At 41.7% G+C, this 27,930-nt stretch overlaps 2 protein-coding genes across 3 annotated transcripts in view; one reads left to right on the forward strand and one right to left on the reverse strand.

Annotated features, from left to right (window-relative positions):
* LOC121571811 (alpha-catulin) overlaps positions 1–19,116 on the forward strand; it is a 99,851-nt gene extending 80,735 nt beyond the window's left edge. For both annotated transcript variants that reach the window (XM_041883505.1, XM_041883506.1), the window contains exons 14-19: positions 856–1,010; positions 2,391–2,439; positions 7,685–7,741; positions 13,849–13,968; positions 16,937–17,020; positions 17,212–19,116. In XM_041883505.1, coding sequence (XP_041739439.1) covers positions 856–1,010; positions 2,391–2,439; positions 7,685–7,741; positions 13,849–13,968; positions 16,937–17,020; positions 17,212–17,376 — 630 coding nt within the window. In that variant the 3' untranslated portion in view covers positions 17,377–19,116. The remainder of the gene's footprint in view (positions 1–855; positions 1,011–2,390; positions 2,440–7,684; positions 7,742–13,848; positions 13,969–16,936; positions 17,021–17,211) is intronic.
* Positions 19,117–19,605: 489 nt separating this feature from the next.
* abitram (actin binding transcription modulator) lies at positions 19,606–27,179 on the reverse strand. Its single transcript, XM_041883507.2, has 6 exons — positions 26,960–27,179; positions 26,614–26,665; positions 26,250–26,379; positions 20,612–20,688; positions 20,407–20,476; positions 19,606–20,254 (listed from the first exon to the last, which is right to left on the reverse strand). The coding sequence occupies exons 1-6, from the start codon at positions 27,027–27,029 to the stop codon at positions 20,096–20,098; spliced, it is 558 nt and encodes a 185-aa protein (XP_041739441.1). The 5' UTR covers positions 27,030–27,179; the 3' UTR covers positions 19,606–20,095.
* Between the last annotated feature and the right edge of the window lie 751 nt (positions 27,180–27,930).

Consider the following 27,930-nt stretch of genomic DNA (forward strand, 5'->3'; position numbering starts at 1 on the left):
TGACGTGTACCTATGATGAAAATTACAGGCCTCTCTCATCTTTTTAAGTGGGAGAACTTGCACAATTGGTGGCTGACTAAATACTTTTTTTCCCCACTGTAGTGTGGTTTTCCACTTTAATTTTGAGGGTGACTCCAAATCCAGACCTCCATGGGTTGATAAATTTGATTTCCATTGATAATTTTTGTGTGATTTTGTTGTCAGCACATTCAACTATGTAAAGAAAAAAGTATTTAATAAGATTACTTCATTCATTCAGATGTAGGATGTGTTATTTTAGTGTTCCCTTAATTTTTTTGAGCAGTGTATTTCAATCATATTGAAATCAATTTCTTGTTCATTCAATTGAGTTTTATTATTTAGCTATTTGTACGCTACTGTTTGTAGTTTTTGCCTCAATATATTTCATGATGTGTAACAACATGCGCGCAATGATGTTTCAAATCTTGATTTAGTGCATTATTATAGGGTAAGCATTAGAATAATAAGCCGCCTCAATATTTGTAGCCATAGGTGATAATATCTCTTAGGAGCTGATCCGTCGTCAGTATTATGGAATAATTCTAATGTTAAGGTATGATTTGAAAGGGAGAAGGCTGATCCGAGAGCAGTGCTGTCTTTCTTTCGATCCTATCAGTATCGACACATGCCTCAACGACGCACTTAGTAAACGTTCTCTCTGCGTGGTGTTTTGGGAAACGCATGCTTCGGCCGTTGTAGGAAAGATGCATCGTTAAAACACTCTTAAGCCTAAATTCCATCGCAAAAAAAAAAAACTGGGTCCTGGTTTGTTCTGTACTTTCGGATGGAATTATTAACTAATAAGGGACCCATTATCTTTCTTTCTTTCTTCAGGAGCAGAGCACCATAGCCAAGCTGGGTCTAGAGCTGCGTCTGTTGACCTCAGATGTGGACACGGAGGTGGAGAAGTGGGAGGACCAGGAGCATGACATCATCCGCCAGGGCCAGAGCATGTCCAGCATGGCCTACTCCATATACCTCTTCACCAGGTAGACCGTCTGTCTGTCTGTCTGGTTGGTTTTGTGTCACAGAAGATTGCAACTCCTTTTACCGCAAGGTACTTTGCACCAGCCAGGTATTGACCACCAGCCAGGTATTGATCACCAGCCAGGTATTGACTACATCTGTATGGATATAGAAGTAGAGGACACAGATGCTATCACAAATCTTGTTGCTATGATGTGCATAGTTAATTTACAAAAGTATGTGGACACTCCTTCAAATTAGTGGATAAGCTATGGTATAAAATCAAGCACACAGCCATGCAATCTCCATAGACAAACATTGGCAGTAGAATGTCTCGTACTGAAGAGCTCAGTGACTTTCAACGATGCCACCATTCCAACAAGTCAGTTCGTCAAATTTCTGCCCTGCTAGAGCTGCCCGGGTCAACTGTAAGAGCTGTTATTGTGAAGTGGAAACGTCTAGGAGCAACAACGGCACACAGAACGGGACTGCCGAGTGCTGAAGCGCATAGTTCGTAGAAATCGGCTGTCCTCGGTTGCAACACTCACTACCGAGTTCCAAACTGCCTCTGGAAGCAACGGCAGCACAATAACTGTTCGTTGGGAGATTCATGAAATGGGTTTCCATGGCCGAACAGCCGCACACAAGCCTAAGATCCCCATGCGCAATGCCAAGCGTTGGCTGGAGTGGTGTAAAACTCGCCGCCATTGAACTCTGGAGCAGTGGAAACGCTTTCTCTGGAGTGATGAATCGCGCTTCACCATCTGGCAGTCCGACGGACAAATCTGGGTTTGGCGGATGCCAGGAGAACGCTACCTGCCCCAATGTTTAGTGCCAACTGTAAAGTTTGGTGGAGGACCAATAATGGTCTGGGGCTGTCATGGTTCGGGCTAGGCCCCTTAGTTCCAGTGAAGGGAAATCTTAACGCTACAGCATACAATTACCTTCTAGACAATTCTGTGCTTACAACTTTGTGGCAACAGTTTGGGGAAGGCCCTTTCCTGTTTCAGCATGACAATGCCCCAGTGCACTAAGCGAGGTCCATACAGAAATGGTTTGTCGAGATCGGTGTGGAAGAACTTGACTGGCCTGCACACAACCCCATCGAACACCTTTGGGATGAATTGGACCACAGACTGCGAGCCAGGCCTAATCGCCCAACATCAGTGCCTAACCTCACTAATGCTTGTGGCTGAATTGAAGCAAGTCCCCGCAGCAATGTTCCAACATCTAGTGGAAAGCCTTCACAGAAGAGTGGATGCTGTTATAGCAGCAAAGGGGGACCAACTCCATATTAATGTCTATGATTTTGGCCATGTAGTGTACTTCATCAGTTGTGTCATCAGGTAATATTTAATTCACTCAGTTCTGTTTTTCGTTCATTTCCTGTATCGATTGTGCAGGGGGGAGGGCCTACTGAAGACAACCACAGATCTGTTCCACCAGGCTGAGGTAAAGTACTGTACACGTCCCCTGTCCTCCTCTCCACTCATCCCTCTCCTCTCCCTTCATCCCCCTCTACTTCATACAGGGCTTTAATTGAATATGTCCCAGGTACCATTAAACACAACCACGTCCCTGGGAGAAGACAGAATCAATACACTATTAAAAGGCCCAAGACAATACTTTGTCTGTGGTAAGGAGAGGATGAGTAGGGGAGCAGAGTGCCCCGGCCTGAGCTTAATATAAAGAGAGCAGGAGAGAGACGGAGAGAGGCAGAGAGAGAGGCAGAGAGAGAGAGGCAGAGAGAGAGAGGCAGAGAGAGAGAGGCAGAGAGAGAGAGAGGCAGAGAGAGGGAGACAGAGAGACACAACCATAGAGACGCAAATATACTTTATATAACCTTTTCACACAGCAAAATGTAACCTGCAATTATTATCAAAATGTTATCTCCAAGATGGCGTAGCAGTACGGTCGCTTTTATTTTTTCGTCCTGTGTAAATATCCCGTTTCTTGTTTTTTGTCTATATTTCTAAATTTTTTACTTTCATTCTTTAACTAAATATACTCTCCTGCAACCCGCCTCACCCAACGTGGAAAGGATTCTATTATTTCTTTATAACTTTCATCAAGAACCGTAAGCTGAAACGTGTGTAGCCGCAATCTGAATTGGCTACCTGCTATTAGTTACCGTTAGTGTCTTCACCACTGTCCGTGGCCTACACTATCCACCAGCCAGCTCTAGCTAGCCTGGACAATTCGTCGGCCAGTCTGCACAGCGTGCTATCGACCCAGCGTGCTATCGACCCATAGCTTATTGGACTTTCTGCCGGAATCACTGGACCCTAGCGCCGGATCATCACAACCAGCTAGCTAGCTGCAACTAAATGGCTACCTGTTATTAGTCACCGTTAGCGTCTTCACCATTGTCCGTGGCCTACACTATCCACCAGCCAGCTCTAGCTAGCCTGGACAATTCGTCGGCCAGTCTGCACAGCGTGCTATCGACCCAGCGTGCTATCGACCCATAGCTTATTGGACTTTCTGCCGGAATCACTGGACCCTAGCGCCGGATCATCACAACCAGCTAGCTAGCTGCAACCTGTTGTTGGCTGATTACCATTGCCATATAGCAAGCACCAGTTAGCCTTGAGCTAGCCTGCTAGCTCCCTGCTAGCTGTGCTGAAGCACCAATCTGAACTGCTCTCGGACTCACATATTGCTGTTCACTGGACCTTATGATCACTCAGCTGCACAGCTGATGCCTGCTGGACTGTTCCTTTACACGGTACTCTGTCCTGTTTATTCTGTTTAGTCTTAGCCCAAACGTTATCGCTATTTCCAGTTGTGTCTTAGCTCTCTCTAATAACACGTGACTGCTTTATGCCTCTCTCCCATGTCAATTATGCCTTGCCTATTGCTGTTTGGGTTAGTTCTTATTATACAATTTCAATGTAGAACCCCTAGTCCCTCTCAAACTGTCTCATATAGTTCCTTTGTTCCTCCCCCCATACACGCCGAGACCGGCTCAATCGATGCCTCCAATGACGCTATCTCTTTCATTGTTACCCAACACTTAGGATTACCTGAACTGTACTCATATCCTTCCATATCCTTTTCTGTACATAATGCCCTGAATCTTTTCTACAACGCCCGGAGAACTGACCCCTTTATTCTATGTACCCAACGCACTAGAAGACCAGTTCTTAAAGCCTTTAGTCGTATCCTTATTCTAGTCCTCCTCTGTTCCTCTGGTGATGTAGAGGCTAACCCAGGCCCTGCAGCCCCCAGTATCACTCCTACTCCCCAGGAGCTATCATTTGTTGACTTCTGTAACCGTAAAAGTCTTGGTTTTCTGCACATAAATATCAGAAGCCTCCTTCCTAAGTTTGAGTTATTCACTGCGTTAGCACACTCCGCCAACCCTGATGTTCTAGCAGTGTCTGAATCCTGGCTTAGGAAGGCCACCAAAAATTCTGAAATTTCCATCCCCAACTATAACATTTTCCGTCTAGATAGAACTGCCAAAGGGGGTGGAGTTGCAATCTACTGTAGAGATAGCCTGCAGAGCTCCATCATACTATCCAGGTCTGTGCCCAAACAGTTTGAGCTTTTACTTCTAAAAATCCACCTTTCCAGAAATAAATCTCTCACTGTTGCCGCTTGCTACAGACCCCCCTCAGCCCCCAGCTGTGCCCTGGACACCATATGTGAATTGATTGCCCCCCATCTATCCTCAGAGTTCGTACTGCTTGGTGACCTAAATTGGGATATGCTTAATACCCCAGCCATCCTACAATCCAAGCTAGATGCCCTCAACCTCACGCAAATTATCAACGAACCTACCAGGTACAACCCTAAATCCGTAAACATGGGTACCCTCATAGATATCATCCTGACTAACTTACCCTCTAAATACACCTCCGCTGTCTTCAACCAGGATCTCAGCGATCACTGCCTTATTGCCTGCGTCCGTAACGGGTCCGCGGTCAAACGACCACCCCTCATCACTGTCAAACGCTCCCAAAAACACTTCAGCGAGCAGGCCTTCCTAATTGACCTGGCCCAGGTATCCTGGATGGATATAGATCTCATTCCGTCAGTAGAGGATGCCTGGTTGTTCTTTAAAAGTAATTTCCTCTCAATCTTAAATAGACATGCCCCATTCAAAAAATACAGAACTAAGAACAGATATAGCCCCTGGTTCTCCTCAGACTTGACTGCCCTTGACCAGCACAAAAACATCCTGTGGCGTACTGCATTAGCATCAAATAGCCCCCGTGATATGCAACTTTTCAGGGAAGTTAGGAACCAATATACACAAGCAGTTAGGAAAGCAAAGGCTAACTTTTTCAAACAGAAATTTGCATCCTGTAGCACTAACTCCAAAAAGTTTTGGGACACTGTAAAGTCCATGGAAAATAAGAGCACTTCCTCCCAGCTGCCCACTGCACTGAGGCTAGGAAACACTATCACCACCGATAAATCTACAATAATCGAGAATTTCAACAAGCATTTTGCTACGGCTGGCCATGCTTTCCACCTGGCTACCACTACCCCGGCCACCAGCTCTGCACCCTCCGCTGCAACTTGCCCATGCCCCCCCCGCTTCTCCTTCACACAAATCCAGACAGCTGATGTTCTAAAAGAGCTGCAAAATCTGGACCCCTACAAATCATCTGGACTAGACAATCTGGACCCTTTCTTTCTAAAACTAGCCGCCGAAATTGTCGCAACCCCTATTACTAGCCTGTTCAACCTCTCTTTCGTAACGTCTGAGATCCCCAGAGATTGGAAAGCTGCCGCGGTCATCCCCCTCTTCAAAGGGGGTGACACTCTAGATCCAAACTGTTACAGACCCATATCCATCCTGCCCTGCCTTTCAAAAGTTTTTGAAAGCCAAGTCAACAAACAGATCACCAACCATTTCGAATCCCACCGTACCTTCTCCGCTATGCAATCCGGTTTCCGAGCTGGTCATGGGTGCACTTCAGCCACGCTCAAGGTCCTAAATGATATTATAACCGCGATCGATAATAGACAGTACTGTGCAGCCGTTTTCATTGACCTGGCCAAGGCTTTCGACTCTGTCAACCACCGCATTCTTATTGGCAGACTAAATAGCCTTGGTTTCTCAAATGACTGCCTCGCCTGGTTCACCAACTACTTCTCAGATAGAGTTCAATGTGTCAAATCGGAGGGCCTGTTGTCTGGACCTATGGCAGTCTCTATGGGGGTGCCACAGGGTTCAATTCTTGGGCCAACTCTTTTCTCTGTGTATATCAATGACGTCGCTCTTGCTGCTGGTGACTCTCAGATCCACCTCTACGCAGACGACACCATTTTGTATACATCTGGCCCTTCATTGGACACTGTGTTAACAAACCTCCAAACGAGCTTCAATTCCATACAACACTCCTTCAGTAGCCTCCAACTGCTCTTAAACACTAGTAAAACAAAATGCATGCTCTTCAACCGAACGCTGCTTGCACCCGCCCACCCGACTAGAATCACTACTCTAGACGGGTCTGACCTAGAGTACGTGGACAACTACAAATATCTAGGTGTCTGGTTAGACTGTAAACTCTCCTTCCAGACTCACATTAAGAATCTCCAATCCAAAGTTAAATCTAGAATTGGTTTCCTATTTCGCAACAAAGCCTCCTTCACTCATGCTGCCAAACATGCCCTCGTAAAACTGACTATCCTACCGATCCTTGACTTCGGCGATGTCATTTACAAAATAGCCTCCAACACTCTACTCAGCAAATTGGATGTTGTCTATCACAGTGCCATCCGTTTTGTCTCCAAAGCCCCATATAATACCCACCACTGTGACCTGTACGCTCTTGTTGGCTGGTCCTCACTACATATTCGTCGCCAAACCCACTGGCTCCAGGCCATCTATAAATCACTGCTAGGCAAATCCCCGCCTTATCTTAGCTCATTGGTCACCATAGCAACACCCACCCGTAGTCTGCGCTCCAGCGGGTATATCTCACTGGTCATCCCCAAAGCCAACACCTCCTTTGGCCGCAATTCCTTCCAGTTCTCTGCTGCCAATGACTGGAACAAATTGCAAAAATCTCTGAAGCTGGAGACACTTATCTCCCTCACTAACTTTAAGCATCAGTTGTCAGAGCACCTTACCGATCACTGCACCTGTACACAGCCCATCTGAAATTAGCCCGCCCAACTACCTCATCCCTATATTGTTATTTATTTTGCTCATCTGTACCCCAGTATCTCTATTTGCACATCATCTCTTGCACATCATTCCAGTGTTAATACTAAATTGTAATTATTTTGCACTATAGCCTATTTTATTGCCTTACCTCCATAACTTGCTAAATTTGCACACTGTATATTAATTGTATTTCTGTTGTATTTTTTTTGATTTTTGTTTTGTTTTACCCCATATGTAACTCTGTGTTGTTGTTTTTATCGCACTGCTTTGCTTTATCTTGGCCAGGTCGCAGTTGTAAATGAGAACTTGTTCTCAACTGGTTTACCTGGTTAAATAAAGGTGAAATAAAATAAAAAATAAATCGTAATTGGCTTTTGAATTTGAAAACCTACAGTGTGTTCTGGTCTTGTTCACATCCTCCCAGCTACTTTCAATACAGCCAATGAGTGTAATTGACAAGACTTGGCTGATAGATTTGCCAGACCAGTGTTCAGAATGTTCTGCCTGTGAAGTTAGTCATGTTTTTCTCTCTTTGTATCCTTCTGTTTTAATCTCTTTCTCTTTCTGCAGGTGCTTTCTGAGGAGGGACTCCAGCTGTGTTCTTCACTACACACTTTCTCCACCAAGGTACACAACCACGGACGGACGCACACACTCACGCAACCACACACAGGCTCCGAGACAGCTTCTACCCCAAGCCATAAGACTGCTAAATAGCCAGACTGCTAAATAGCCAGACTGCTAAATAGCCAGACTGCTAAATAGCCAGACTGCTAAATAGTCAATTAATGGTACCCGAACTGCACTGACTATCTTGCTCTGACCCTACGCACACTCACTAGACTATATATACACACCACATACACACTCACTAGACTATATATACACACCACATACACACTCACTAGACTATATATACACACCATACACACACTCACTAGACTATATATACACACCATACACACACTCACTAGACTTTATATACACACCACATACACACTCACTAGACTATATATACACACCATATACACACTCACTAGACTATATATACACACCATATACACACTCACTAGACTATATATACACTCCATATACACACTCACTAGACTATATATACACACCATATACACACTCACTAGACTATATATACACACCATATACACACTCACTAGACTATATATACACACCATATACACACTCACTAGACTATATATACACACCATATACACACTCACTAGACTATATATACACACCACATACACACTCACTAGACTATATATACACACCACATACACACTCACTAGACTATATATACACACCATATACACACTCACTAGACTATATATACACACCATATACACACTCACTAAACTATATATACACACCATATACACACTCACTAGACTATATATACACACCACATACACACTCACTAGACTATATATACACACCATACACACACTCACTAGACTTTATATACACACCAAATACACACTCACTAGACTTTATATACAGTGAGGGAAAAAAGTATTTGATCCCCTGCTGATTTTGTACGTTTGCCCACTGACAAAGAAATGATCAGTCTATAATTTTAATGGTAGGTTTATTTGAAAAGTGAGAGACAGAATAACAACAACAAAATCAAGAAAAACGCATGTCAAAAATGTTATAAATTGATTTGCATTTTAATGAGGGAATTAAGTATTTGACCCCCTCTCAATCAGAAATATTTCTGGCTCCCAGGTGTCTTTTATACAGGTAACGAGCTGAGATTAGGAGCACACTCTTAAAGGGAGTGCTCCTAATCTCAGCTTGTTACCTGTATAAAAGACCCCTGTCCACAGAAGCAATCAATCAATCAGATTCCAAACTCTCCACCATGGCCAAGACCAAAGCGCTCTCCAAGGATGTCAGGGACAAGATTGTAGACCTACACAAGGCTGGAATGGGCTGTAAGACCATCGCCAAGCAGCTTGGTGAGAAGGTGACAACAGTTGGTGCGATTATTCGCAAATGGAAGAAACACAAAAGAACTGTCAATCTCCCTCGGCCTGGGGCTCCATGCAAGATCTCACCTCGTGGAGTTGCAATTATCATGAGAACGGTGAGGAATCAGCCCAGAACTACACGGGAGGATCTTGTCAATGATCTCAAGGGCATTGAAGATGGGGTCGTGGATGGGTATTCCAGCATGACAGTGACCCAAAACACACGGCCAAGGCAACAAAGGAGTGGCTCAAGAAGAAGCACATTAAGGTCCTGGAGTGGCCTAGCCAGTCTCCAGACCTTAATCCCATAGAAAATCTGTGGAGGGAGCTAAAGGTTCGAGTTGCCTAACGTCAGCCTCGAAACCTTAATGACTTGGAGAAGATCTGCAAAGAGGAGTGGAACAAAATCCCTCCTGAGATGTGTGCAAACCTGGTGGCCAACTACAAGAAACGTCTGACCTCTGTGATTGCCAACAAGGGTTTTGCCACCAAGTACGAGGTCATGTTTTGCAGAGGGGTCAAATACTTATTTCCCTCATTAACATTTTTGACATGCGTTTTTCTGGATTTTTTTTATTTTATTCTGTCTCTCACTGTTCAAATAAACCTACCATTAAAATTATAGACTGATCATGTCTTTGTCAGTGGGCAAACGTACAAAATCAGCAGGGGATCAAATAATTTTCCCCCCTCACTGTACACACCATATACACACTCACTAGACTTTATATACACACCATATACACACTCACTAGACTTTATATACACACCATATACACACTCACTAGACTATATATACACACCATATACACACTCACTAGACTTTATATACACACCACATACCCACTCACTAGACTATATATACACACCATAAACACACCATATACACACTCACTAGACTATATATACACTCCATATACACACTCACTAGAATGTATATACAGTTGAAGTCGGAAGTTTACATACACTAAGGTTGGAGAAGTAGAAGCTTCTGATAGGCTAATTGACATCATTTGAGTCAATTGGAGGTGTACCTCTCAATGTATTTCAAGGCCTACCTTCAAACTCAGTGCCTCTTTGCTTGACATCATGGGAAAATCTAAAGAAATCAGCCAAGACCTCAGAAAGAAATTGTAGACCTCCACAAGTCTGGTTCATCCTTGGGAGCAATTTCCAAACGCCTGAAGGTACCACGTTCATCTATACAAACAATAGTACGCAAGTAAACACCATGGGACCACGCAGCCATCATACCGCTCAGAAAGGAGACGCATTCTGTCTCCTAGAGAAGAACGTACTTTGGTGCGAAAAGTGCAAATCAATCCCAGAACAACAATAAAGGACCTTGTGATGTTGCTAGAGGAAACAGGTACAAAATGATCTATATCCACAGTAAAACGAGTCCTATATCGACATAACCTGAAAGGCCGCTCAGCAAGTAAGAAGCCATTGCTCCAAAACCGCCATAAAAAAGCCAGACTACGGTTTGCAACTGCACATGGGGACAAAGATCGTACTTTTTGGAGAAATGTCCTCTGGTCTGATGAAACAAAAATATAACTGTTTGGCCATGATGACCATCGTTATGTTTGGAGGATAAAGGGGGATGCTTGCAAGCCGAAGAACACCATCCCAACCGTGAAGCATGGGGGTGGCAGCATCATGCTGTGGGGGTGCTTTGCTGCAGGAGGGCCTGGTGCACTTCACAAAATAGATGGCATCATGAGGAAGGACAATTATGTGGATATATTGAAGCAACATCAGTCAGGAAGTTAAAGCTTGGTCGCAAATGGGTCTTCCAAATGGACAATGACCCCAAGCATACTTCCAAAGTTGTGGCAAAATGGCTTAAGGACAACAAAGTCAAGGTATTGGAGTGGCCATCACAAAGCCCTGACCTCAATCATATAGACCATTTGTGGGCAGAACTGAAAAAGCATGTGCGAGCAAGGAGGCCTACAAACCTGACTCAGTTACACCAGCTCTGTCAGGAGGAATGGGCCAAAATTCACCCAAATACTAATTGAGTGTTTGTAAACTTCTGACCCACTGGGAATGTGATGAAATAAATAAAAGCTGAAATAAATCATTCTCTCTGCTATTATTCTGACATTTCACATTCTTAAAATAAAGTGGTGATCCTAACTGACCTAAGGCAGGGAATTTCTACTAGGATGAAATGTCAGGAATTGTGAAAAACTGAGTTTAAATGTATTTTGGTAAGGTGTATGTAAACTTCCGACTCCAACTGTACACACTCACTAGACTTTATATTCACACCATATACACACTCACTCACTCACTCACACACACTACATTTACACGCCCACACAAAACATACATAACACACGCATACCGACACAACACAAACACACATACATACACATTACACACACACACTCACTTTTAAACTCATCATTTGCTGCTGCTACTCTGTTCTTTAGTTTACTCTTAGTATCTATCCTGATGCCTAGTCACTTTACCCTGCCTTCATGTACATATCTACCTCAAGTACCTTGTACCTCTGCACGTTGATCTGGTACTGGTACTCCCTGTATATACGCTGAACCAAAATATAAACGCAACATGTAACAATCAGAGATTTTACTGAGTTAAAGTTCTTATAAGAAAATCAGTCAATTTAAATAAATAAATTAGGCCCTAATCTATGGATTTCACATAATTGGGAATACAGAAATGCATCTGTTGGTCACAGATACCTTACAAAAAAGATGGGGCGTGGATCAGAAAACCAGTCAGTATCTGGTGTGACCACCATTTGCCCCATGCAGTGTGACACATCTCCATCGCATAGATGTAATCAGGCTGTTGATTGTGGCCTTTGGAATGTTGTCCCACTCTTCTTCAATGGCTGTGCGAAGTTGCTGGATATTTGCAGGAACTGGAACATGCTGTTGTACACATCGATCCAGAGCATCACAAACATGCTCAATGGGTGACTGACATGTCTGTGTATGCAGGCCATGGAAGAACTGGGACATTTTCAGCTTCCAGGAATTGTGTACAGATCCTTGTGAAATGAAGCCGTGCATTATCATGCCATCATGGGGCACTCTGTTCACAACATTGACATCAGCAAACCGCTCACCCACTTGACGCCATACTGCCATCTGCCAGGTACAGTTAAAACCGGGATTCATCCGTGATTCATCCGTGAAGAGTGCACTTCTCCAGTGTGCCAGTGGCCATTGAAGGTGAGCATTTGCCCACTGAAGTCGGTTATGACGCCAAACTGTAGTCAGGTCAAGACCCTGGTGAGGATGACGAGCACGCAGATGAGCTTCCCTGAGACAGTTTCTGACAGTGTGCAGAAATTCTTTGGTTGTCTGGGTGGCTGTCTGGGTGGCTGGTCTCAGATGATCCCGTAGGTGAAGAAGCCGGATGTGGAGGTCCTGGGCTGGCGTAGTTACACGTGGTCTGCGGTTGTGAGGCCGGTTGGACGTACAGCCAAATTCTCTAAAACGGCTTATGGTAGAGAAATGAACATTTAAATTCTCTGGCAACAGCTCTGGTGGACATTCCTGCAGTCAGCATGCCAATTGCACGCTCCCTCAAAACTTCAGACATCTGTGGCATTGTGTGACAAAACTGCACATTTTAGAGTGAACATTTTTGGGATCTTTTATTTCAGCTCATGAAACATGGGATCAACCAGTTGCGTTTATTATTGTTCAGTGTAGCTCCATTCTTGCATTTTATTTTATTGCTCTAGTGTTACTATTTCCTCTTGTGTCACTCTGCATCGTTGGGAAGCTCGTAAACAAGCATTTCACGGTCAAGTCTACACCAGTATTCGGCACGTGACAAATAAAATTTTATTTGATTCTCCACCCAGGTAGCCTACTGCATGGATGTAAATCACACACACAGGGCAGGAAATTAATCCTGTTTCCTCTGTACTCAAATCAAAGAAACAAGTTAGTATGCCTCCCTCTCTCCAAAGTGCCCAGGTCCTGGAGTTTAATTAAATGCCCCTCTCTGACAGACATTAATGACTGCCATCCGTCTCTGGGGAAAGTGGCAATGTGGTTATCAGCATTGCTAACCCTGCTCTCCAGAGAGGGCACCTAAACACTAATACACACACACGTGTGCAGGCAAATGTGCACACACACACAAACACGCAGACACACACACACACGCAGGCACACACACACACAGGCACACACACAAACTACTAATACATAATCAACACATCCAGCATTTCAGCTCAGCAGCGTTTGATTAATTACTTCAAACAAACATTGGCTAATCGAGTCCCCCCCCCACCCTGGAATGAAGCAGGCTTGTGCAGCTGCACAAGTTATTTATGCTAATCAGCCTTAACGTTTTCAATTGAAACATTTTATTAGTATTATTACCAGAGGTTGTGAATGGTACGACACAGATCTATTCGAATGTACGATAATATCATTCACTTTTTTGGGGTCCAAATGAGAGACTTTAGGCACTGTTAGATTTTTATGCATCTACTCCATCCTAACCTTTACTGTGCTTTTATCTCACTTTTTAATTTTCGTGATCACATTTTTACTTGTATTTTTATATAACTAAATGTGTCTTTATGATCACATTTTCACTTTTATTTTTATAAAACTACATTACATTTTTGGTGATCACATTTGAACTTTTATTTTCATATAACTTAATGTCTTTATTTTGTGATCAAATTTTTACTTGTATTTTGATATACTAAATATTTCTCCCCTGATCCCTCTTCAACAGCTGATGGATGAAGAAAAGGTGGTAGTGCTGTCGGAGATGGAGAAGCTTATGGGTTTGTGTCAGCAGCTACAGATGGGGGTGAGGACACCGGTACAGGGCAAGACTGCCACCTTCCAGAAGGTACTATTATTGATATACTAGCCTTACATAATATGTGGAACTATGGTGTTGTCAATGACTGGATTTGTTTTTGTAATGAAATCCACTTTTATTTAAGTTCTATGTTACAATAGTCCGCAAAGGATTAGTCTATTAATTAGATTTGTCATACAGAATATAATATCAATATTTCCAGGAGAGCACATACAGTGGGGAAAAAAAGTTATTTAGTCAGCCACCAATTGTGCAAGTTCTCCCACTTAAAAAGATGAGAGAGGCCTGTAATTTTCATCATAGGTACACGTCAACTATGACAGACAAAATGAGATTAAAAAAAATCCAGAAAATCACATTGTAGGATTTGTAATGAATTTATTTGCAAATTATGGTGGAAAATAAGTATTTGGTCAACAACAAAAGTTTCTCAATACTTTGTTATATACCCTTTGTTGGCAATGACACAGGTCAAACGTTTTCTGTAAGTCTTCACAAGGTTTTCACACACTGTTGCTGGTATTTTGGCCCATTCCTCCATGCAGATCTCCTCTAGAGCAGTGATGTTTTGGGGCTGTCGCTGGGCAACACGGACTTTCAACTCCCTCCAAAGATTTTCTATGGGGATGAGATCTGGAGACTGGCTAGGCCACTCCAGGACCTTGAAATGCTTCTTACGAAGCCACTCCTTCGTTGCCCGGGCGGTGTGTTTGGGATCATTGTCATGCTGAAAGACCCAGCCACGTTTCATCTTCAATGCCCTTGCTGATGGAAGGAGGTTTTCACTCAAAATCTCACGATACATGGCCCCATTCATTCTTAACTTTACACGGATCAGTCGTCCTGGTCCCTTTGCAGAAAAACAGACCCAAAGCATGATGTTTCCACCCCCATGCTTCACAGTAGGTATGGTGTTCTTTGGATGCAACTCAGCATTCTTTGTCCTCCAAACACGACGAGTTGAGTTTTTACCAAAAAGTTATATTTTGGTTTCATCTGACCATATGACATTCTCCCAATCCTCTTCTGGATCATCCAAATGCACTCTAGCAAACTTCAGACGGGCCTGGACATGTACTGGCTTAAGCAGGGGGACACGTCTGGCACTGCAGGATTTGAGTCCCTGGCGGCGTAGTGTGGTACTGATGGTAGGCTTTGTTACTTTGGTCCCAGCTCTCTGCAGGTCATTCACTAGGTCCCCCGTGTGGTTCTGGGATTTTTGCTCACCGTTCTTGTGATCATTTTGACCCCACGGGGTGAGATCTTGCGTGGAGCCCCAGATCGAGGGAGATTATCAGTGGTCTTGTATGTCTTCCATTTCCTAATAATTGCTCCCACAGTTGATTTCTTCAAACCAAGCTGCTTACCTATTGCAGATTCAGTCTTCCCAGCCTGGTGCAGGTCTACAATTTTGTTTCTGGTGTCCTTTGACAGCTCTTTGGTCTTGGCCATAGTGGAGTTTGGAGTGTGACTGTTTGAGGTTGTGGACAGGTGTCTTTTATACTGATAACAAGTTCAAACAGGTGCCATTAATACAGGTAACGAGTGGAGGACAGAGGAGCCTCTTAAAGAAGTTGTTACAGGTCTGTGAGAGTCAGAAATCTTGCTTGTTTGTAGGTGACCAAATACTTATTTTCCACCATAATTTGCAAATAAATTCATTAAAAATCTTACAATGTGATTTTCTGGATTTTTTCTCTCTCAATTTGTCTGTCATAGTTGACGTGTACCTATGATGAAAATTACAGGCCTCTCTCATCTTTTTAAGTGGGAGAACTTGCACAATTGGTGGCTGACTAAATACTTTTTCCCCCCACTGTATGACTATAAATATAGTTCTACCATGTGACAAAAGACAATCTGGCTTGCTTGCTACTTAAACTGCATACTGTGTACTAATCATACTACATACTATTTAGAACTTACTGTTTAGTAAAAATGAATGCAGTAAGCAACCAATATTAGCATACAAGGCCCATCCTACGGAGAATGCGTCATCTAATTTTCAATTGCGTTGATTCCCGCCATTCGTTCATTTCGGTACAGCGCGTCCCCTCAGCTGACTGTCAGCTGTTGTCAGACACACGTGTGTCTCGAAATACAGTACGACATCCTGGCATTAAAGCGTACTCAATTTTCTAAATTGCACATACTATAAAACTAAAAACTTTCGCATTCCCAAAATACCTACTATTTAGAACGCAAGTACAGGTATTTGGACACGGTCATGGTTATAGGGAGCGTGAGACAACGCACTGAAAAGAAACCTGCGAGGAGTATTGATAAACTGCAATGAAAAGGACAGAGACAGTCAACCCATGCGGCATTGGGCAAACATTTGTTACTGCTTTACAGACAGAGGTCAATCATAAAAACATTATTGTAAAATTAAACCCTATAATGACGCTGAGCTTAATGAACCTCTTCAAATCTGTTTGACAGTGATGAACTGGCACGGGTCACCTTGTACTAATGGGAGAGGTTACAATCAGGATGAGAGAATAGAGAATAACATTGGGTGCATCCCAAATGGCATCCTATTCCCTATATAGTGTGCACTGCTTTGAACAGGGCCCATAGGATTCTGGTCAAAAGTAGTGCATTATGTTGGGAATAGGGTGCCATTTGGGACACATCATGGGGCTTCTCTGATTAATGTGGATCTGTTAGACAGGCATGGGCTTTCCCCTCAAGTTGTCATTAGCCAGACAGATCGGTCCTCTGTCTGTCACAGGGGAATTAAGGGTGATTTAATCAGGCAAAGGTCATTGCTGAAAAGCCTTTTTAAATGGAGCAGGAGATGGGGGCTCTGTGTGTTTGGTGTGTCTAGTGTTGGTTTAGAAACACTCTTTAGAGAGACAACTTAGATTGTCACTAGAGTCCCTATCAGCTTTCCCATGTATGCATACCATTATTTGTTTGACCATTATCTGTATCTTTATGTTGTAATCATAATTATTACATTCTATCCATCTTCATCTCTGTCTGTCTCTAGGTGGATTCCTCCATTCAGAACACTAGAGCCATCATTACTGTGATGATCTACCTCCTGCCCGTCTGTAATAAGCTTGTCAGGAAGGTGAGAGGTCACAGTTGACATCAGCTCATCTACCAAGTGGTCCAAGTGCACTCTCTAACCAATGTTTACTGGGGTTTGAGTACACTTTTTTTTTTTAAGTACAGATGAATATATCAATGGTGGTCATTTTCCAATGTTTTACATTGATTCAATTTGTTTTTTTCATTACTCTACCATGTCTGTGTCTACAGTATAAGTCAGAGAGGAGCAGTCTGGGTTCTCCACAGAGCTGGAGGGACAGGCAGTCATCCACGGCCATCAAAGACGACGTGCTCAACGGCAAGAACAGCAACGGCTTCGGGGTCAAATCCCTGGAGCAGCATATGGCCAACTTCACCTTCCTGGAGAGCAAGTAGTCCAGTCCAGCGACCTTTGATCCCTAACCTGTATCACCTATCAGAATTGGAGTGTATCATTGTCGACCACCAGGGGGCGACATACATAAAGCCTCACCCACCCTGCTCACACGTGCCTCTGTCAGTGTAATCAGCCCATTCTCTTTGTGGTGTAACTGTAACCTGTAGCACATCTCAGCCAAATACAAATACAGCACATGTATTAAAAAAAAGATGCTGTAATGAAATCCATCGCCAGTGCATGATGCCATGACCTGACAGGTCTTTTAATCTCCTGTTATCAATCCCTGTGATTTGGGCTGTTAAACCAGCTTTCTGATTGCCTGGTCCCAGATCAGTTTTGGCTGTCTCGTCAACTCCTATGGCTATTGTCGTGAGGAGTTGGCAAGACAGCCCAAACAGATCTGGTAGCAGATCAGCTTTCTGATGTTTCTCTCACTGTTGTACATCAACCAAATCCCATCATGGTTTAGTAATTGAGTGAAATTAATGCTCTCTCACTTTGATGCCAAATAAGAGAGTAAATGGATGGTTTAATCATTATGACACTTGGCTTGCTAATAGACTGAAACATAAGGCTCTTATTATTGCTCCATTTAAGCAGAGGCGGAGACAATTTTATCCAGTTGACTTTCTACTGTCTGTAGAGTATTGAATCCTATTCAGTGTTTGTGGTATACTGTTTTATCCATTTTTCAGAAGACATCTAAAAGATTGCTGGCCTAGCGCATGAGTCAAATCAAATGAACTGTGGTTTTATAGCTGTTCCTTATAAGTATACTTGTAATTAAGGGTGTGTCCCAAATGGCATCCTATTCACTATACAGGGGTTCCCACATTTTTTTGGCCCGCGACCCCATTTTGGTATGATTTGTTTTCTTCACAACCCCATCATGGGGGAAAAAAAGTTATGTAATCAATGGACAATGTTTACTTTTTTAATTGGGGCTATGACAGTATTACAAATCAGTCTGACAGTATTTCAATCTAAAGTATGGTTTGAAGTGACAAATGCATCAAAGATATTGGGAAATTCGGAAGATTATCAGGCAATCATTTTGTATGACCTTCTGTGTAGAAAAGAACATCATCGATGTAATTTTCCCCCCAGTCTGATTTAGTGCCTGGTCTGGGTGTTCTGTGCGGCTTGTGGGCATTGTAGGTGTTCCTGAGAGTCTCATCTTTCAGTGACGGGGTCAAAATATTTTGTAGCTTAAACTGTTCTATAGATAGAGCCACATTTGTAGGAAGATAACAGATGCTCTGTTTATTACAACTGCATCTAGCGGCTACCGCAGGTTACTGACGTAACCCCTGTTCTATGAACCAAGCATGATTATTTTTTATATTTTTTAATTCAGTTTCTCTCGTGACCCCATTTTCAAAATGGTCACGACCCCTAGTTTGGGAAACACTGGAAACGGGTGTCATTTGGGACGCAGGCTAAGACTGCCTTGTGGGCTATTGTGTATTATTATGGTACTTGAAACATATACAGGTAACTGCCAAAATAAAGGAAACACTTGAGTAAATAACAGATACAAAGTATATTGAAAGCAGGTGCTTCCACACAGGTGTGGTTTCTAAGTTAATTAAGGAATGAATATCTCATCATGTATAAAAATGCCCAGTTGCCCATTATTTTGCCTACCATAGCTAGAAGAGAGCTCGGTGACTTTGAAAGAGGAGTCTCAAAGGAGCATAAGGGGTTTAAAGGGTGTGTGTGTCTCAGTCACCAGATCTCAACTCAGTTGAACACTTCTGGGAGATTCTGGAGCGACGCCTGAGACAGCGTTTTCCACCACCATCAACAAAACACAAAATGATGGAATTTCTAATGGAAAGATGGTGTGGCATACCTCCAATAGAATTCCAGACACTTGTAGAATCTATGCCAAGGCACATTAAAGCTGTTCTGGCGGCTCGTGGTGGCCCAACACCCTATTAAGACACTATGTTGGTGTTTCCTTTATTTTGGCAGTTACCTGTAGCTATATCCACAGAGGTGACGATTTTGGTACTACTAAACCTGAATGGTTAGTGTGAAGACTGAATAACCATATAAAGCTGTAGAGTTGATTGTGTATGGGTGTAGCTAATGTCGGCTGCTGTTGAGTAAAGAAACCACAGTTGTGCAGAAACAGATTTAGACCATCTATCCTTTTGACAGTTGAATGATTGATTAACAGAACACAAATCTAAATAAACATTATTTTTCTTAAAACAGGGTCGATTGTGTCATTTATTAAGGTATGTACAGTACACAGAAAATTCATATTTAAGTCTTCGGAACAAAAACTTGGGCTTGTTTGGTACATAGTCACTTCATAACTGACATAATGGAAATATCTTAGACTTCCTCCTTTGAAAATAGATCTCACGTTCCATCAACAATCATAATAAAGAGCTAAAAAAAAAAGTTCTCATAAAACTTAACTGGCTCTGAATTTCTTCATGTTACATCAAAGCAAACAATAGGTAAGGTAGAGAACTTAAAAGGCACAGTGCATTACCTCCAGCACCCCAGATATCTGCACTGTCATCCACCACGGGCATAAGTCCATATCTGGACAGGGGTATGCACTATGCTTTGATGTAAGTACCTAGGTCTGGCTGGGCCTGAGGAGGCGAGGGACCCCCTCCAACAAAGCTGCCCCAGGAAAGGTCACTCCAGCTGGGCTGAGGAGAGTGTGATGAGTCCCTGTGACCTCCTCATTCCTCAGCATGGCTCAGCCTCTGGCTGTGGCTCTGGCTGGGTGCTGCTGGTCCGTTTAGAGATGACGCTCTCGTACTCCTCTCTGCTCAGGAGACCATTAGTGACTGTCTTGCTCTCCTCTATTTTAGGGAGGATGACAGCAATGTATCCCTCAGTGGAAGGCTGGTCAAATACACATGAAAGACAGGTAGGAGAGTTAGCCATACTAATGGTGATGTGATTTACCATCTCAATGGGGTACATGTAATTGAGGAACATTAGATTGACCAAAAATGTGTTTTAACTGGTATGAAGTTTATGGAAATGCTCCTCACCTTTCCCAGTAAAATGTCAGGCCTTTCAAGAATATCCTCATTGACCTCCAATAGCCGCCCCCTTATGCAGCTGAAAAGATCAACCAGGTTTACATTTCAGGCTAATTTAAAAAGACATGAGAGTAATGAATGGCACTAACCATAAAGGGTGGATTATCTGCAGAGGTGAAAATAATGATACAAGAGCAGCAAAGGTTGTAGTCACCTGTAAATGGTGTACTCCTCACCGTCTGTACATGTTATTCTACACAAAGGAGCGAACTCTGTGAGGAACTGTCCTCCCTGGAAAAGAGGAAGACGTGTTACTTTGACAGTCACAAGTCAGATCAAAGGATGTCAATACCATAGCATATAATAGTAGTGTAACATATAATATTAGTCCTAATATGCCAGAGTATCCTTACGGCAGGTAGCCTAGCGGTTAAGATCGTTGGGCCAGTAACCGAAAGGTCGCTGCCTCGAATCCTGGAGCAGACTAGGGGAAAAGTCTGTGCCCTTGAGCAAGGCACTTAACCCTAATTGCTTCTGTAAGTAGCAGAGTGTCTGCTGCCCACAAAGCTCATCACTAAGCTAAGGACCCTGGGACTAAACACCTCCATCTGCAACTGGATCCTGGACATCCTGACGGGCCGCCCCCAGGTGGTAAGGGTAGGCAACAACACGTCTGCCACGCTGATCCTCAAGACTGGGGCCCCTCAGGGGTGCGTGCTTAGTCCCCTCCGGTACTCCCTGTTCACCTACGACTGTGTGGCCAAACACGACTCCTACACCATCATTACGTTTGCTGATTAAACAACAGTGGTAGGCCTGTAGGGAGGTCAGAGATCTGGCAGTGTGGTGCCAGGACAACAACCTCTCCCTCAATGTGAGCAAGTCAAAAGGAGCTGATCGTGGAGTACAGGAACAGGCGGGCCGAACAGGCCCCCATTAACATTGACAGGGCTGTAGTGGAGCGGGTCGAGAGTTTCAAGTTCCTTGGTGTCCACATCACCAACGAACTATCATAATCCAAACACACCAAGACAGTCGTGAAGAGGGCACACCTTTTCTACAGAGGGTAGTGCGTACGGCCCAGTACATCACTGGGGCCAAGCTTCCTGCCATCCAGGACCTATATACTAGGCAGTGTCAGAGGAAAGCCCCAAAAATTGTCAAAGTCACCCAAGTCATAGACTGTTCTCTCTGCTACCGCACGGCAAGCGGTCCCAGAGCGCCAAGTCTAGGACCAAAAGGCTCCTTAACAGCTTCTACCCCCAAGCCATAAGACTGCTGAACAATTAATCAAATGGCCACCCGGACTATTTACATTTACACCCCCCCTCCATTTGTTTTTACACTGCTGCTACACGCTGTCTATCATCTATGTATAGTCACTATACCCCTACCTACATGAACAAATTACCTCGACTAACCAGTACCCCCGCACATTGACTCGGTACCGATACCCCCTGTAGATAGCCTCGTTATTGTTATTGTGTTACTTTTTATTATTTATACTTTAGTTTATTTGGTAAATATTTTCTTAACTCTTTCTTGAATTGCATTGTTGGTTAAGGGCTTGTAAGTAAGCATTTCACGGTAAGGTCTACACCTGTTGTATTCGGCACATGTGACAAATAAAGTTTGATTTGATATGACTAAAATGTAATAATATACCAGACTACATTAACAAAAAAATAACTTCAGTTTTAGCAGTACATACCAATGATTTGTTTTGACGACACCGCGCCGTCATCTTGGCACTCCCACGCGATTGTAAAAAATATTTTTGTAACTATAGAAATGTATTTACTAACGTCTACTTTTGTTTTTAGTAGTGCTTAGCGATTAACCAACATTTCAGTTATGAGACGTAGGTTCAATTATTTGAATTCCATTTGTCGTTTCTTCCCCGTTTTTTTCTGTGAGCTCAATGTGCACATTGCACAATTTCTCTAGAGACAAATCAGATCCAGCCTGAATACACAGATCATGTATTCGTTCAAGAAACACATTCATGCAAAGAGGATTATAATTTTTTGAAAAATCAGTGGCGCAGTGACATTTTCTTGGCCCACGGAACTAATCATTCAGCTGGGGTTGCAATTTTAGCACACAATTTCAAAGGGACATTTTTGTTTACTCAAATGGACATTGGCTAGTAGCGGTCATCAACCACATGGACATATTGTGTAATGTATATTGTTATTGTTATTTTATTTAATCTCAACACTGTTGTTGTTTTATTTTACTTTTTTATTAAAAATAAATGCACTGTTGGTTAAGGGCTGTAAGTAAGCATTTCACTGTAATGTCTGCACCTGTTGTATTCGGCGCATGTGGCCAATAAAATGTTATTTGGATACTGTTCTAGTCTCCAAATAACTTACTTCTAGAGGAAATTGAGGAAATTCTTAAAAGTCTGAGAAAATATCCATCCAGTCAGATTATAGTTGGTGGGGATTTTAACATGGTTTAGTATAATGAGACTGATAGATTGCCCCATAGGCCTAACATTGGTGTAAACAAATTGATGAATTTCTGCCAAAGCCTGGACTTAATTGACATATGGAGAGTTAAAAACCCTGGAGAGAAACAGTACACGGAGTATTAGAGATCATTCACTACAATCAAGAATTGACTTGTGGGTGATAACCTCTAGTCTTGAGCCCAACACTGTAGAGGTAAAAATACTGCCTGTAGTCCTGACGGATCATGAAGTCATATGGCTGACTGTGAGAATGTGCAGTAATGATGACAAGAAATATTCTGGTGGTTATTGGAAATTGAATAACTCATTGTTATTGCATGATGATTTTAAAAATGTGATTAAGAATCTAATTTCTGTTTACTGGAATGTAGCTGAGCTCTCTAAGAAAATTGCTGATGTCACAAAGATCGAGCATCTTGATCTTAATGAAAAAGCTAAATTGAATGACAGTTTGAGTGACTAAGGATCTCCTTGATTCTATAGAGAATGTTAACTCTGTTAGTGAAGAATTTAAATCAGTCTTGTGAATATTTATCCATTATGGACATCCAATATGAGGTTGATCAGTTAAAAAATAACAAGTCTCCAGGTTGTGATAGATTAACCTCTGAATTTTACAAAACCTTCTCTGAAGAAATAGCACAATTCTTACTTGAAACCCTTAAAGAGGCTATAAAGAAGGGAGAACTACCTGCCTCTCTGAAACAAGAGGTTATTAGTCTTATACCTAAACCACAAAAGGATCTCTTAATTATTGATAATTGGCGTCCAATCACACTCCTAAATAAACGACTACAAAATTATAGCCTCAATCTTTGCGAAAAGGTTAAAGTTGTGCTTGAATGATCTAATTGATGAATGTCAATCAGGATTTATGAAAGGGTGCCATATATCTAATAATCTGAGGCTGGTGTTAGATTTGGTTGAGTATTGTTAGCCATTGGATGACTCCCCTGTTATCTTATTTTTGGATTTTCAGAAAGCATTTGATACTGTAAGTCACAATTTTATCTTTGATTGTCTTAAGCATTTTAAGTTTGGTAATATTTTCTGTTGACACTATTAGAACTCTGTATAATGGTGGCAATAGCTGTACCAAACTCTGTCATGGAACATCCTCAAGGTTTAACATTTACAAAGGAATACGACAAGGTTGTCCAATCTCACCTTTTTTTTTTTTTTTTTTTTAGTTTCTCAAACCTTATGCTCATTAGTTTATCAAAGTCAATTTGAAGGCATTACATTCCAGGCCAGAGAGATCAAGATAGTCCAACTGGCGGATGACACCTCACTTTTTTTGAATAATGTGTCACAAGCTAGATTAGCATTGGATATTGTGAAGCAGTTCTCCAAAATTTCAATCCAGCAGATTGTAACATCTCTGTTAAAGATACTGTAACATACCTCGGTGTAAAGATCACCAAAAATCTTAAGGCTGTGAATGATCTTCATTTGAATCCTGTAACTGAATCTATTAAAAATATATTTTCCTCATGGTTAGGGAGGGATTTAAGTCTTCAAGGGAGGGTGCTTTTATCCAAAGCTGAGGGGCTATCTATTGACATTCCCAAACCCACTTGCTGTACCTTAGATAGGCTATTGTCCAACTTCATATGGAAAAGAAAAACAAGCCACATAAGATAAAAAGAGATGTTATCACCAACAGGGTTTGTGATGGCGGTCTAAATGTCTTAGACTTCACTTTCTCTTTAATCAGATATCAAAAGTCAACTGGGTTAAAAAGGTACTTAAAAAATCCTCAGTTTCTGGAATATTATACCTCATTTTGTTTTTCAGAAGCTCAGAGGGCTTAATTTTTTACTACAATGTCCCTATATTGTGGGAAAACTTCCTGTGAAATTGGTGGCTTTTCACAAGCAGGCTTTAATGGGCTGGGCTTTGCTGTATAAACACAACTTTTCACCTCAGATGTTTATATGGAATAATGGGTCGATATTACATAGAAACAAGAGGTTATTTTACTGTAACTGGTTCTCGAAAAACATTGTCCTTGTCAGACAATTAGTTAGCATTAGTGGGACTATTTACATTTACATTTACATTTTAGTCATTTAGCAGACGCTCTTATCCAGAGCAACTTACAGTTAGTGAATATTATTATTATTATTTTTTTTATACTGGCCCCCCATGGGAATCGAACCCACAACCCTGGCGTTGCAAACGCCATGCTCTATCATGCTCTATCATCTAAAATGCATACAAAACAAAATGTCAAAAAAATGTATTCGTTACATGTCTTTATTTGATTTGATATAATGTGGATTTGTATTTTTTTTTTCTTCTCTTCCTTATTTTTGTGTGTACTCCCTCTGGCTGTTCTGTTTTTTGTGTTTTACATGTTACTGTTAAATAAATAAAAACTTAAAAAATTACAACAAAAAAAATAAAAAAAGATCCAGCCTGAACTGTGAGATGTAGTAGGGAGTTGTAGTTTAACGCTTAAAACTTGATAATTAACTACAATGACGATAATCCACTGCACATCTACTTGTCCGGTCTGTTTCTTTTAGCCTGCTACATTAGGTTAGTGTGGTGCAGACACGGAGAGAAGAATGCGCGATCGTGAGGGGATATAGAGAGCAGCTGTTGCTTCGCGAAGTATCTCTACCAGAAAATACATTATCTAAGTGATTGATAGTTGGTATTCAGCAGTCATAAAAGTATGCCTTATTTACTTTGAAGAACTACAAAACAGTGATTATGTCAGTCAGCAGCTCTATAGAGATGAGATGATGACTTGGAATGAAATAGTAAAGTCATCAAATAAAACAAATGTAATATACACAACTGAAATATTTTATAAAAGTAATGTGAATAAATTATGGTTAAGTGATAAGCAGTTAATTGTTTTATTCTGTGTTACAGCATTCAACCCAAATAATCGAAACCGAACCTACCTCAAGATGCACTAATTGCTCAGCACTTTTTTTTGGCCACGTTTATTCTATTGCATACTTTTAAATTATATTATGTGCGACAAACAAAACATTAATGAAATAATACTGTATATTAAAATGTTTTCCTTAAAGTATGTTTTTGGGTACTAATGTTACCGTCCCCACTACAACACAAAAAATACTTAAATAGCCTACATGTAACTTTGTCCTTGAAAGTATGAAAATGTATACACTCACTATCTGTAAGTCGCTCTGGAGAAGAGCGTCTGCTAAATGACTAAAATGTAAATGTCTAAAATGACTAAAATGTTTTTTTTAAATGAAACATTTAAATGAAATTTGGAGGACTGCTTTTCTGAGGAGTGCCAATATGGCCGACCCGTGGCTTTAAAGCCTCTACATGGCCAAAACATAGCATCAACAATCCAGGATTTATATACATCATTAGTACATACTCTCTTTGACTTCCCAGACACTCTGTTGTGCAGGCGACTGCAGCCAGCACTGATCTGATAGTTGATGCTCTTGATTGCCCTCCCGTTCTGAAGGATTGGGTGACTCTCTGCCAGGGTGATGACACAGATTCTGTCAAAAGAGATCCACAGGAACACATTAACGCCATGTTTAAATTTACTGAAAATAAATAATGTAGTCTGTGGAGGTAGCAAAGCGTTGATCAGTTTTGGGACAACATCAGGAGTCTGTATTGATTCCCGATGTTGTGTCCCAAAGCAACGCGTTGATGAGTAACTGTTTTGTTGATGAGCTGCACATTGTCAATTTGAAGTAGGAAATGAACACCTTCTCTTAGCAAGTTACCTGTTTGAATGCTGAAGAACGCACTGGTCTTCACAATCCTTGCCCTTGATATCTAAGCACAAAGAATAATACCACTTTAGTTACAACTTTGTTCATTCGTTAAGAAAAATAAGCCAGTGGTCCGCAACCACGTCCACGGAGGGATACAGGTTTGATGTTTTTGGACCAGCCCAGCTCTTACAGAAATTAGTCAACTGCACATTCTGTTAAATTACATAGCAAAGGCTGTCAGGCTAGCTACCATACCCAAAGCCAAAACACACGTGTTGGTCTCATGTCGACACCCAAGGTTAGTGGTCAACACTGTAACGTTAGCTAAAAGATGGATAGTTAGCTAATAAGTTACCTGTTTTATACCATCGAGTGTAATACCGATCGATAACAGAGGGTGCCTTATTATGCTCCATGTCTTCCATTGATAAAACAATTACTTAAGGGCATTAGCTATCTAGCTAAATAAAAACCAACTGTTTAACAGATAACTGTACAAATGCTTCGATTTCGTGACGGAGTGTAAACGCCGTTGCACACTTCTGGTCCGTCCTTTTCAATAATCCGGAAGACTTTCTAATTGAAATTCCGAACGTTCCGAGAACCTATTAATCCGTTATGAAATGACCTGATGTCAACCAACAGTTTATATATGCACTAGAGACAATCAGGGGAGCTGTTTTGAAGCCACCGCACCCCAATCTTGGCACTCCCCCACCGTTGTAAAAAATATTTTGGAAGTTATGGAAATGCATTTATTAATGTCTACATGGGTTTTTGCCACGTTTATTCTATTACAGAAACTTAAATGCATACATTTAAATTATATTATGTGAGCTAAACATAAAAATATATAAAAAGATTTTCCTTAAAGTATACTTTTTTGAAAGTTCTAATGTTACGGTCCCCACTACAACAAAAACATACTTAAATACATGTAATTTTGTCCTTGAAACATTTCATTGAAATATTGTAGAATTCCATTCATTCCTATGGAGAACTTATTTTTCTTGGGAGTGCCAATATGGCCGACCAGTGGCTTCAACGCCTTTCATTGATCAATACATAACATCAGCAATCCAGGGTTTATTTATATACAGTTGAAGTCTGAAGTTTACATACACCTTAGCCAAATACATTTAAACTCAGTTTTTCACAATTCCTGACATTTAATCCTAGTAAATATTCCCTGTTTTAGGTCAGTTAGGTTCACCACTTTATTTTAAGAATGTGAAATGTCAGAATAATAGTAGAGAGAATGGTTTATTTCTGCTTTTATTTCTTTCATCACATTCCCAGTGGGTCAGAAGTTTACATACACTCAAT

Source organism: Coregonus clupeaformis, chromosome 8 (genome assembly GCF_020615455.1).
Source record: "Coregonus clupeaformis isolate EN_2021a chromosome 8, ASM2061545v1, whole genome shotgun sequence".
Taxonomy (NCBI): domain Eukaryota; kingdom Metazoa; phylum Chordata; class Actinopteri; order Salmoniformes; family Salmonidae; genus Coregonus; species Coregonus clupeaformis.

Bases quoted from the DNA above. Each gene is read 5' to 3' on its own strand.
- abitram (XM_041883507.2), bottom strand. From the start codon at position 27,029: ATGGAAGACATGGAGCATAATAAGGCACCCTCTGTTATCGATCGGTAT. The intron at 20,689-26,249 runs GTATGTACTAAT...CCTCTTTTCCAG, and splicing joins TGTCTGGGAAGTCAAAGAGA to GGAGGACAGTTCCTCACAGA. The intron at 20,255-20,406 runs GTGAGGAGCATT...GTATTTGACCAG, and splicing joins CTGACATTTTACTGGGAAAG to CCTTCCACTGAGGGATACAT.